The following is a 13354-nucleotide window of genomic DNA, read 5'->3' as shown; positions in this document are numbered from 1 at the left end:
TTGAGCTTGTGAACCTGTGTTATACAGAAAGATAATACCTCATGGATACCACAGAATTTGGTGTTTTGAGTCATGCCTGCCTTTGGTTTCTGACTCAAATGGAGGAATCTGTGAGCATGGGCATGGAACTGGAATTCACCCGCTCTTTGAGGCCTGGTGCAGCAGGTGCCCAAGGCTTTTTTTGTCTGTGACTTAAGCCTTCCACTATCCTGAGAACGTAGCTGTGACAGGAAATGCTTAATAAGCATGCCTGCTGCCTGGGTGTCAATCCAATACCCTCCTGGATGCCTGAAAGATCCGTGTACTTCACCTGCCGCCACCAACCGACCAAAACCTCAAGAGGTTCTCTTTGCTTTTGTTTGTTTTAAAATATTTAACGTAAGCTTTAAAAAAAAAAAAAAAAAAACACCAACCAGCCAACCAGAGTAGGCTTCTTTCCTTTCCCCGTAATGCAGAAGTCTTCACTTGACAGTTTGCATGTCATTTGTGGCGTCACAGGTAATGAATCAGTTTAGCTCACTTATAACATAGGTGAGAGTTATGAGTGCCTTAGGTTATCAGCATCCTGTGTTTTTGTTTGCTATTCCTCTCTGGCCTTTGGGTCTGTAGGTCACTTTTCCTTGACTTAATATTATGGTTGTAGGTCACTTTTCCTTGACTTAATATTATGATCATGACTTTTAAAATGACTAAGTTACTTTAAACATCTGACAGGCAAAAAAAGTTAAGCTTGCTACAGATCCTCTGTTTTCAAATAACCAAGAATGTTAAAGCTTCTTTAGATAAAACCAATTTTTATAAGTACATAAAAGATTCATAAATTTCATTATTCAGCAAATATTTATTGCATGCCTGTGTGTCTAGTAGTGTCTGGCACTTTATTCAGCAAATATTTATGGTGTGCCTCTGTGTCTGGCAGTGTGTCAGGCACTGGGGTAACAGTGATCCAGACAGACACTATTCCTGTCCTAGAGAAGTTTGCATCCTAGTGGGGAACAGTCCTACTGAGATCTTCAACAGTCATTTCTTTTTCACTGCCAAGTAAATGAAAGGAAGTATGATACGCTTTTAGCTTCATCTTTCTCTGTTGTATAATTACAGTTTTCTAGATGTTATTTTGAAAAATGTGACTAATCATAAAATTTTAAGTTTTTTTTTTAAGATTTTATTTATTTGAGGGGTGCCTGGGTGGCTCAGTTGTTTGGTGTCTGCCTTTGGCTTAGGTCATGATCCCAGGGTTCTGGGATCAAGCCCCACATCGGGCTCCCTGCTCCACAGGAGGCCTGCTTCTCCCTCTCCCACTCCCCCCCCCCCCGCTTGTGTTCCCTTCCTCGCTGTCTCTCTCTCTGTCAAATAAATAAAATCTTAAAAAAAAGATTTTATTTATTTGAGAGAGAGAGAGAGTGTACAAGGTGGGGGGACAGCGGGAGAGGGAGAAGCAGACTCCCCTCTGAGCCGGGAGCCTGATATGGGGTTCCATCCCAGGACCCCAGGATCATGACCTGAGCTGAAGGCAGACGCTGAACCAACTGAGCCACCCAGGCGCCCCTAAAATTTTAAGTTTTACTATAGTCTTTTCTCAAAAAAAAAAAAAAAGAAACAGAAAACAGATAAAAAGCATGGTGGGGGGTGCTCGTACATCCTCGCATGCTCGCTGTCTTGTACATAAGTAAATCTTGGGGAAAAAAAGCATTAGGATTGATGCATGAGCTTGGTTAGGGAAACAGTAGTACAGGGTCACCATCTGCAGGATGATTGGCCTTAGGGATCTGGTTCTTTGCTGTCCCTATTCTCACCCTCACTGGTACCTGCCGGTACCCTCCCGCCAGGTTCATAGGACTTGGCTATGCTGGGGCTGGGTTGGGCCAGGGTCCAGTGAGCACCATGGCCTGGAGGTGTTCCTTACTTTTAAAAAGCATTACATGTTTGTGAGAACTCACCTGCTACTTGCTGAGCCTCCTGGGTTATAGTTTCCAGTGCCCCAGAGCCCCATTTTCACAGCAGTCTTGTTAAACTTTGATGTGAGGGTTTATTAAAAACAGAGAACAGTAAAACAAAATGGAGTACGTTAGCTATTTAAGGATCTTTACTCTTTTAAGGGACATACAGACTTTATGCTAGAGTATAATATTTGAGTTTCTTTTAATGTTTCTCTATTTATAGCTTGATAATCCAGCTACAGAGTTCCTTTGATAGTTAATAGTTCCTCAGATAGCTAATGCTTTGTAAATATACATGTGATTTCTGTTGGACTGAAATTTCAGATCACACAGGGACGTACTGCTTGGCTAAATAGCCCTCTAATTCCCGATACCTGTAGCAGAATATATATATTAAACTCTTATCCAAACCATTTTTGCTATGTTTTGAAAGTAGAACTGACAGTACCAGAATCACATCAGTCTTACTCAAGAATTAATTGTTCTTTGCTGAGGCTGGAATAATAATTGGAATCAAGACATCTCCATTGAGTAATGGCAAAGGGATTGAGAAACTATTCTGTGTTCCCTTTAGATTTTTCTGTAGTTCAGAGAGATGAGGAAGAACCTAGGCTGAGGCCTCTGAGCCTATCTAACCAAATACTATAGTTTGAACTTGCCTTCATCACTGAACCAGCTGCTGCTGTGAGGTGGGCAGCGTTTGCCAAAGAAGTCATTGAGGATATCACTACAAAATCAGTTAGTGTAGTACCAGAAACCCAAAACTGGCTGGCATGAAGAAATATGTGGTTTTGATCCTTGGACTATTTTTGTTTGTCCTTTATTTTTTCATCTTCTAGCTTATGCATTAAGGCTAGGGAACAAAAGAGAACTTGTTCGTGGCTTATGCATATTAAGTTCTTGAGAGAGTTTCAGAGTTGTGAAACTGCTGTTTTGTTCATAAATCCAGTGTTTTCAACTTTCTTAGAAATAAGATAATAGAGAAGTTAAATGGTTTGAAGAAGATGGCAGTGGGGAGGATGGAGCAGAAAGCACTTAAAGCTTTGGGATAAAGCTTTTCTTTTTAATAATTTAGCCTTGTAATCTTAGGACCATTTTAAAAAATAAATAGAAGTTGTTTTATCTGGGCACCATCCTCAAGAAATGATTTTAAAAATATTTTACTTTTTAAAACTTACTGAAAATATGTAAGAACAGTGGAATTTGTTCACTCTTCATCCAGATTCACCAGTTAATATTTTGTCAGTGTTTAAGTATCACACTCCTTTACTCCTAAATATTTAGTGTATGTATCCTTAGATCAAAGACATTTTCTTACACAACCACAATTATTAAAATCAAGAAAATTGTTATTTACACAGTCCCTGTTCAGTGCATATTCAGATTTTGTTGTTTGTCCCTATAATGCCCCTAAAAGCTAGGACCTTTTGATACACTTCTACAAAGCACTATTTATTACAGATGAGTGATAGTAAAGAAATTCTGCGATATTTGCTTCTCAGGTCATTAGTAAGTAAGTATTTGCATTTCATAGCAAAGAACCAAATTCAGCTGATCTGTTGTTCAATTGTTCCAATACTTGGACATACTTAGCACTATGAAACATATAAACATATCAGTATTAAAATAATCTGCTTCTGTGAAATAAGTACTATTGTATTTTTGTCTCTGATGCCTTGCATTTTTCATCCAAAACGAATCCAGAAGTTGTAGTAACAGAGATTGTTACTTAAAATTGGGGTCACACACTTTTTCTCTTTTTCAGTTTAGCCAAAATTAATATCACCAAAAGCAGCAAACAAAAATCATTTGCTTTTACATGTGGTATCTTGAGGGGAACACGGTTGTCCTAGTCCAGCCAAAAATATATAACATGAATCTACTCATGAGGAAACATCAGACAAACCCAAACTGAGGGAAATTCTATAAAGTTACTAGCCATCCATTTTCAGAAATGACAATGTCATGAAAGACAAAGACTAAAGAACCGTTCCAAATTTTAAAAGATTAAAGTGACAGAAAAGTAAATGCAGTATGTGATCCTAGATGGACCCTTTGGGGGGGCGGGGCAGGAATTCTATATAGGACATTATTGGGATAACTGATAAAATTGGGATCTGTGCTGTAGATGATACAAAGTAACGTATCAGTGCTTAGATGTACTCACTGTGTAACTGTCACATGGGTATGGAAGAATATCCTTGTTCTTAGGAGATACACACTCAACCATTAATGTATGCAGACTACTCTCAGATGGTTTAGAAAATAAGAGTGTATTTAGAGAGAAATGATAAAGTACATGTGGCAAAATGTTACTAATTGGTGAGTCTGGGTAAAGAATGTACACAAGTCCTTGGTATTCTTGCAACTTTTCTGTAAGTTTGAAGTTTTTATTTTTATTTATTTTCCTTTAAAGATTTATTTAAGAGGGAGAAAGCAAGTTCACACGAGAGCAGGGGAGGGCGGAAGGAGAGGGAGACAGAGACTCCCCGTTGAGCAGGGAGCCAGTCACGGGGCTTGATCCCAGGACCCTGAGATCATGACCTGAGCCGAAATCAAGAGTCGGACACTTAACCGACTGAGCCACCCGGGTGCCCAAGTTTGAAGTTTTTAAAAATAAAATAAATGTGAAGATTCAAGTTGAGCATTAACTATTCCCTTAATAATTATGTTTTGAAGCATAGACGAGTCCATGACGAATATAACGTCACTATCTTGTTTTTCACTACGAACTTTTTTTCTTAAGTTTATATTGAATATCTAAGAGCAAGTTATTTCCCTCACAGTAAATTGGTAAGTCCTGCTTTACCACCTGGGGCTTCTGAGAAACCTGCTGTTAGAATAAAGCAGCAAAATACAGATCCAAGAGCAGAATAACATTTAACAGAACCAAGATGGTTTTGTGGAGCAAGATCTCAAGTGTTTGTTGAATAAGACTTTTTTTCTTGTTTTTATTTAGATATTTTATGACCTGGTCAGACAGATAAATAGAAAAACACCAGTGGAAAAGAAGAAGCCTAAAAAGAAATCATGCCTTCTGCTTTAGACCCACAGTGAGCAGCAGCTCTGAGCCAGGTAAGGTCTGGAAAGCAGAACAAACGCCTTGCTCACGCTCTAATTTTGGGCTTTCCCCACCTCTAGCCACTTCCCATTCCACCTGTTAGGGTATTTCCAGGTTTCTTTGTCTTGTAAATGTGATACATGGCTTGTAGATGTGCTCATCTGTTGATAATTTATCTCTCTCCCCATGAGATGAGATTCTAAGCTGTCCAAGGGCAAGGACCATAGATGTTTTGTTCACCACCGTGTCCCCAGTGCTAGCTACAGAACGGGTATTCCAAAAATAGTGGTTGAATAGGTAGAATTCCTTCCAGGGTCACTCCTGAGTTCCTGCCAAATTAAAGCCAAACATGGGTCATCTGAAACAAAATGCTTAAGTGCACATTTGATGTGTTATTTCAAAGTGAACACACCTCTGTGTATCAATAATAGTCATTCCTCCCCCAGGGTAATCCCTGCCCTGATTCCTAACACCATAATTGGTTTTGCCTCTCTTTGAACTTAACATTTAACAAAAACAGATATTCTGTCTGGCGACTTTTACTCAAAAATATGTTTTCGAGAATTACCCTAATAAGGCTACTACTGCAGTAGCATATGGCAGCTCATTTGCATTGCGTGACTGTACTAGCAGTAGACTTACATGTTTTGCTACTGATGGACATTTGGGTTCTTTTCAAGAACTAATATGGATAATTCTGTGCATTCTTGCATGAGTCTATATGCACATATGCATCATTTCTACTTGGTATGTACCTAGGAATGAGATGGCCAGACTATACACTATATATATGGATAGCTTTTAGTAGATACTGCTAAAAAGTTTTTCAAGGTAATTGTACCGGTTTACACACCTGCTAGCAGTTTATGAGTTCCATGTCCTCCCCAAAGATGGTATCGTCAGTCTTTTTAACTCAAGCCATTCTGCTGGGTATCTGGTGCTATGTTTTGGTATTCATTTCCTCTCGGATCTAGGTTGACTTCTTTGAATTGTTTTGTCTATAGGCTTCTAAGTAGTTGACTTTAAGTACCACTTAAGTTTTCGTTAACGTGAACCTATTGGAGAGAAATTAGTGGCAGCATTGAAGCTACCTATCAAGTGAGAAACCAGGCCCTGTGGGACCGTTTGTTTCTTTTTATCTAATTGTGTATATGAAATCCTTGAACAATTTCTGCTTATCTTCACAAACACTATAAACTATGCCGTAAGAGAGTATTTTCATGAAGTTATTTTACGAGGTAATTTGGTGCTGGTCATGTGCATATTACTAATCTTGGTTTGGTCAGAGGAAAGGCTGCTGTTCCCACTTGAGAGTTGCTTACACTAAGTATGCAAGTCTCTTGTGGCCATCGAGCAGAGTACCTCTTCCAGAGCACCAAATCAACTAATATGTGCTCCCTAGGAGACTTGGGCAAATCTCTCTCTTCAGGGAAACAACTCAATAATTGTACCCCCCTTTTAAACGAAGGTCAAGGAAAATGGGCAGAAAGAAGGAAACAGCATGGGGTTGCCTCTGGTTGGATTTAAGAAAGACAGCTTCTGGTCAAATGTTTGCTTTAGGCTTTAAGTGAAATCTTGATTCAGTAACTATAAATCATTAGCTCCGTGAAGGTGATTATTTTAAAATTTCCTGGTGTGTTTGTTTAGGTAAAGGTGCAAAGGTAAGGAAAATAGTACTTCAGTTCCTGTTCTGAACTATTATCATTTAACTCTCCGAGTTAAGTCAGCTGTAGTTGACTGTCTCGTTGATGCCATTACCTTAGCTGAACCTAGTTTAATTTCCAATTCTCTAGAAAATGTTTAGCTTATGTTTAAAGGAAGAGGTGCCATCTTCTGGCCTGTTATGAAAATTCATTCATATACACCCTGCAGTGTATTGTGTTTTACCTGAGAGGAGAGAAATCTTGGCCTACATCTAGACATAAGACTTTCATCCTGGTTGTATAAATTCTTAGGCTCTGATATGTAAGTCAGCCTAACAATATATTTAATAAGTCACCTGAGATCTCTGTGGATGTTTGGAAATACCAAATAACGGGTCAATTAGCAGTCAGAATACTTGGCAAAGCAAAGAAATCACAGAGTGATTGTAGACTGGAAGTGCCATTTTGATCCCACTTGAAAAGTACCGAGATACGGGGTAAATTTAAGTAGCTATATATGTTTTTAGTAAGAGTACATGAACCTTGAGGGCAGTGTATCTGACCCTACCCTTTAAGTAAGATTGTATTGAAACATGTTAATCTCTTTCTAGTGTGTCCCACTTCTAAAGACTAGAAGAGAAATTCATCTTCAGGAAATTGTTCCTTTAACCTAATTCTTTTCTGCTGAGTAATACAACTAACGTGGATTCTTCTGCCCTTGCATATGGGGGTCAGCTCTTTCTGTGTCATCTTTTCTGGTCCTAACCTGTATTAGAAGTGGTAATCCTAGGGGCGCCTGCATGGCTCAGTTGGTTAAGCGTCTGACTCTTGGTTTCGGCTCAGGTCATGATCTCAGGGTCACGAGATCGAGCCCCCCAACGAGCCCTGTATCAGGCACTGTGCTCAGCTCGGAGTCTGCTTAAGAGATTCTCTCTTTCTCCCCTCCCCCTCCCCCCACTTGTGCGCTCTCTCTCTCTCTCTCTCTCTCAAGTAAATAAATAAAATCTTTCAAAAAGTGGTAATCCTAATATCCTATAGTCCTGAAATGGTTGGATAAAGAAATTTTACGCACAGGTATCATTTCCTTTTTGGAAAAATAAGATGATGATGAGATAGAAATAATTACTGTTTTCCTTTTTACAGACAGGACTGTCAGATTGTGAAACTAATAAAACTATTTTTTAAAAATTTTCAAAAGGAGTTTAAAATAGCCCTGTTACTGTAGCTGTTTAGTGTAATTTAGTTGTCTAGTAACACTCAGCCGATGTTTCTTTCTATATGATTGAGTATCTCCTTGTTCACTACCATCTTCTGACACCAAGAGATTAACCATATATGTGTGTGTGTGTGTATATATATATATATATATTTTATATCTATATATAAATATAAATATATATTCAATGTTCTAGATTACAGGAATGAAGAACTGTTGCCTAATTGGGAAGTGCCAGCATTCCAGACTTCAAAAATTAAATCTGAAGAGGCTTCTCCTGTTTTATATATTATGTGAAGAATTTAAATCTTATATTGGTTTGCACAAATTCCCTGGAGAAAAAAAAAAATTGCTCTGTGTATATCTCTTGGAAAATAAGACAATAGTATTTCTCCTTTGCAATAGCAGTTATAACAGATGTGAAAATAAATATACTTGACTCTAATATGATCATACAAAAGAGCATGGATGCATTTCAAATGTTAGGTATTGCTAGTATAATCAGATGATTTCATACTGACCTTTTTATCATGATTCCTCCCTGTCAAGAACTCAAAGTTGAACCATTATACTTTATATCTGTAATGATATAGATTATGAAATTTCCCCTCAAACTCATTGCAGCAGATAACTTTTTGAGTCATTGACTTCATTTTATATTTAAAAATTATGAAATATCATTCTGTCATTATATTCTAATTAAAATTGTGCATAATGCTTTGGAAAAATGGGTCTTTTATAGGAAAAAAACTGGGATAACTGATTTCTATGGCTTTCAAAGCTAAAATATATAATATACTAAACCAACTCTAATATTGCTTCTTGTGTTTTACTGTCAGATTAAATTACAGCTTTTATGGATGATTAAATTTTAGTACATTTTCATTTGGTTTGTGTGTTTTTGTTATTGTTTATAGATTTAAGACTTTTATTTTATAATGGCCACACTGTTTTAAGTGCAACAGTAGCTCCTTTCTGCCTGTACCTACAGAACACTTGGCTTTAAACCCCTAAGTCATTGGTAATTTCTCTAAGAACAGACCTCACACTTTCTGTTCTAGATGTATTTATTCCTACTATACAGCAAACTACATCGGACTACATAGATTAGTTTTGTATATTCTCTCTTGATCTTAAAGATTGTATCTTATTGAATAAAATATCCCACTGTGTATTATTTTTATATGTAAAAATAAGTTTAATACTGTATCAGGGGTTAACTTTACTATTTCAGATCTTCCACAGCTTGTAATTTCATCAAGGGAATCCTTTTGTCATTGTTAATAGGTTGGGTATAAGCCCACCAATGAAATGTTATGTAAAAATTTTCAAATTTGCTTTATAATAGATTGAAGAATTTGAGAGAAGTGGGGAAAAGTGAAAACGCATATGGAGAATGTGTCAGTTGCTTTTGCTTCGACTGTATATGAAGTAGTGTGGTCGTCAGAGAATGGAAAAGATCGCCAAGTTAAAATTTTAGCTGGCTATATAGTGGTGCTTTTCTTTACCTTCCCAGTTGTTTCTGTTTGTACGAAAATGACGCTTAATGAGGACATGGATCTAGGGTATCGATACGGCTTACGTGTTCTCCACAGAGGTAGAGCAAAACAGCTTGTCGGCCGGTTAAGTGCTGGCGAAGGCAAGAAACAAGCTGAGAAAACCCTGTGCCTTGTCCCCGAATACTGAGGAGGAGACTAGTCCTAGAAAGTCTACATCGCTGCTCAGGGATCTAGATACTGTCTCGTTGCAACTAGGTATGAAGTAGCGTTCATGCCTTGCTGAGACTTTCCAGGAATGTGGTCAGGCCATCGGTGACTAAATTGAGATTTAGGAATAAGATTTCAAATGTAAGCTCTGACCAACCTGAGAAAATGTTAAAATATTGTAAAAAAAAAAAAAAAATTGGAAATTGTATTCTTTTGAGTTTCTAATAAATGTAGTTAACTAATACTTTCCTTCAACTGATCCAGTTACACAGATGTCTGGGATTGAGGGGCCAAAAATCTAATAAATGCAATAAATTAAAAATAAATAAGTGAAGCATTAGGGCCAGTCTGTCCAGGTCAAGGTGGCATATTTTAAGGTCCTCTACAGCCATTCTGCTTGAAAACTCACCTCTCAGACATGCCTTTGGACTTAAAATTATAGACAAACATCTCACACGTAAGTAAAAATTGCTAAATATTGCCTGTTACATAGGTTGTATGGTTATTTGCCAGATAGATAAGAAATCATTAAGAGTAACTCCCATCTGCTGGACTAATAGCATCAGTTTGCCCTCCGTTTTAGAACATGGGAGAGAAAGATGACAGTGCTGGATTCCTTGGTCATATCTTACACAGTCCACTTGGGATCCAATAGGACTGTGAAGAGTCGTGCCCCGGTGCACACAGCAGCATGCAGAGCAGGACCCACTGAAGTCAGGGAGATGCATTACTATCCGCGAGGAAATCTGCCGTGCTGAGTGAGGCAGAAGGGTAGCCTGTCAGAAAGGAAGATAGGTGTGCTTTCATCTTGTCCCTGTGGACTCTGTAGTCTTGATTTCAGAGGGGAGGGTGCCCAAAAATAAGATGTATTTGATGTATTTTTTATAGCTGAAAAGTAAAAAAGCCCTCAAATATATTACATATGAATTTCATATGATAAATATCCAAGAACTGACCCCACGTTCATATTTGTGACTCTTTAAAGTAGAACGCCTTTGGCCAGATAAGTAACATACCATTTAAAGGAGGCTTGATATCATAGTTGATAATTTTTTCCCCATTAAAACACAAATGATTTTAATAGCTTACTAGTGCCCCCAAACAATCTAGTTTTAAAAATTAACAGTAGGGCGCCTGGGTGGCTCAGATGGTTAAGCGTCTGCCTTCGGCTCAGGTCATGATCCCAGGGTCCTGGGATCAAGTCCCGCATCGGGCTCCCTGCTCCTTGGGAGCCTGCTTCTCCCTCTGCCTCTCTCTCTCTCTCTGTCTCTCATGAATAGATAAATAAAATCTTTTAAAAAAATAAAAAATAAAAATAAACAGTAAATACATAATCTATCATTTTACCCTCCACCAGGGGGAGCTTCAGTATCAGTTAAATACTTCTACAAGCCTTGCATGAACAGTATGAATTCAGTCCATCTGTTCTTGTAAATAAACACTGCTTGCTTCACAAAGAGGCATAAAGGCCTTTCCTCAAGAATTTCCAATCTACCGGGCAGGAAAGATATGTAGGAAATTCATCAAAGATACGAAAATGCTGTAATTTATTAAACTGGTCACAGAGTTCTCAGGAATGTTTGGAGAAATATGGGTGTTGGTATGTTATTCTCTTTCCCCTACAGCTCTGAAGTAATCTCTCTTTGGCATCTTGATCTGCCATCATAACTGACCGCCTTTTACCCCTCAGTGAAACAGCCTGTTTCTTTGAAGTTAGAATGTACTTGGGAAAAATTAATCTTTGGGAAGGTACTGATCTCTGTTTTATTACCAGCATTATTAAGACAGGCTACTTGGTCTGGAGCTATTTTTCTCTATATAGGAACGTTCTCCGTTATCTGGACCTGCCCGAGTTCAAATATTTTGCCTCATTTTCCTCATTAGGTACACATATATTTGTCAGTTCATATATCTGATTTTTGTTTTTAGGACTGAGGGACAGAAAGAAAGATTACCTCAGTTTTTTCCTTGTTATGCAGTCACAGTAGACTGCTAGAAGACCTAAAATATGCTCTTAAAAATTATATGTGTGTAGTGAAACCAGCGTGTGAAGAAATTGGTATTTGGAGGAAGAAAATAGCTTGTAATAATAACCTTTTGTTTTATTTGGGTCTTGTACTTATTTAAGGTGCTACTTAAATGTGTATTGAAATAGCCCCTCTTGACTCAGCTCCAAACTTAAAAGGGTTGAGTGGTTTGGGTGCTTGTCCAGGACCTGGAAAAAGCCCATCTTGTGCAGGGAAGGAAATGAATGTGAGCTTTGAGGTAGTCCAGCCACCAAGCTTTTAGTATTTCTGTTCCCCAAAAATGTAAAAAATGCAAGTTATTCTTGAAAATGTAGTACAGATATTACATTGAATATGAAGTTTTTTTTTTAATTGTAGTTTCATCTTGGGTTTGCTGAATGCACAGTCCATTTATTTAATGCCATGTCTTACTAAAATTTGCTTGTTGAGAACAGCTGGAGACTTTGAACTGGATGCCTAGTTCTCTTTTCTGGGAAGGCGACATCGATTGTTTTGCAGACATTAAGAAGAGCTTTAAAAGGGAATTGGGGGATATAGCTCTGGCTTTTTAAGAAGAAGCCTGTGATTCTGGGCTCAAGGTGTGACATACATTTCCTGCTAATTGCTTCTCTTAAGAAGCATGGGCTTGGCTGTTCCTCTTGAGGAAAAACCTTAATAAACCTTCTCGTTTTAAGCAGTGATGTGACTCTTATTTTGAGCTGTTGTTTTCAGCGTATTTTTTTGGTAAAGTTTAACCATGTGCAAGTTCTTGTGCTTGCTTTTAAGTGTGTAAAAATTCTTCTAGGGCATATAAAGCAGATGATCCTTAGGGGCCTATCAGCAAATGGTTGCTTCTACTCTATGCCAGGTGCTGATCTGCATGTTGGGAATACAGCAGTGAATAATACAAAACAAAATCTTTTCCCTCGAGGAATCTTTGGCAGGAGGCAGAAAAATGTGTGTGTGTGTGTGTGTGTGTGTGTACGTATGCAGTGAGGAGTGCTGTGGAGAAGAGTTAAAAGGCTAGGAGTGCTGGGCGGAGAGAATGTGGTGGTGGGCTGAAGGTTTATATCCTTGCTGAAGTTGCTGTTTGTGTAAATGTTTGAAATGTGCAGCCATGCAACTGTGTCGGGGAAAGAAGGGCCTTCAGTGCATTGGGAAGGGTCTGCAGATGCCATGAGATGGACGTGTGCCTACATGTTCAAGTACAGTTCAAGCATTGGCTGCGTGGGGTCCACAGAAGGGACTTCAGCAAAGGCTGTAGAGAGCATGATCTAAAAGCCTCTCATCAGGACACTCTGGCTGCTGAGTTGAGAATAGCCTGTGGAGACCAGTTAGGAGAAAGTGGAGCTGGCAGGACCTCCTGACTCAAGTGCAGTGTGAGAGAAAGAGGAGTCAAGGATGACCCCCAAGATTTCTTACCAATAATCAAGATAGTGAAAATTGTGGCAGGAGCAGGTTTGGGAGTTCCATTTTGAACAAAGTGTTGGGAATGGGTCAGATTCTCGAGTTGCACTGTAGGCAGTTGGATAGGTGTCTGGCATTCAGACGAAGAGACCTGGCCAGGAGGTTCACAGTGAATGTTTAAGAACGTGGAGCTGAATAGGACCACTAGTGTTGATTGTAGATGGAGAAGTCAGGTGTGGACTGCTCTGTTAAGACGGTTGCCACAGCACATGTTGGTGCACTAATAGGAGTGGCCCACTGAGGAGCAAAACTGCGTAGGCTACATGGACGGAATCTAGCATACAAGTAAGGGGGCTGAGCCAGATAGGAGCGTGG

The 13354-nt window shown here is 38.7% G+C and overlaps 1 protein-coding gene across 4 annotated transcripts in view; it reads left to right on the top strand.

The window, feature by feature from the left end:
- Positions 1-12269, top strand: part of RAP1A (RAP1A, member of RAS oncogene family) — a 77992-nt gene extending 65723 nt beyond the window's left edge. For all 4 annotated transcript variants that reach the window (XM_088022329.1, XM_088022327.1, XM_088022328.1 and 1 more), the window contains 2 exons: positions 4900-5015; positions 8057-12269. In XM_088022329.1, coding sequence (XP_087878455.1) covers positions 4900-4986 — 87 coding nt within the window. In that variant the 3' untranslated portion in view covers positions 4987-5015; positions 8057-12269. The remainder of the gene's footprint in view (positions 1-4899; positions 5016-8056) is intronic.
- The last annotated feature ends 1085 nt before the right edge of the window (positions 12270-13354 follow it).

This window comes from Eumetopias jubatus, unplaced genomic scaffold, assembly GCF_037043125.1.
Source record: "Eumetopias jubatus isolate StellerSeaLion01/CBP00866 unplaced genomic scaffold, mEumJub1_p1.0 scaffold_4, whole genome shotgun sequence".
NCBI classification, from domain to species: domain Eukaryota; kingdom Metazoa; phylum Chordata; class Mammalia; order Carnivora; family Otariidae; genus Eumetopias; species Eumetopias jubatus.
The sequence above is the reverse complement of the archived record's forward strand: the minus strand, read 5'-3'. Positions and strand labels throughout refer to the sequence as shown.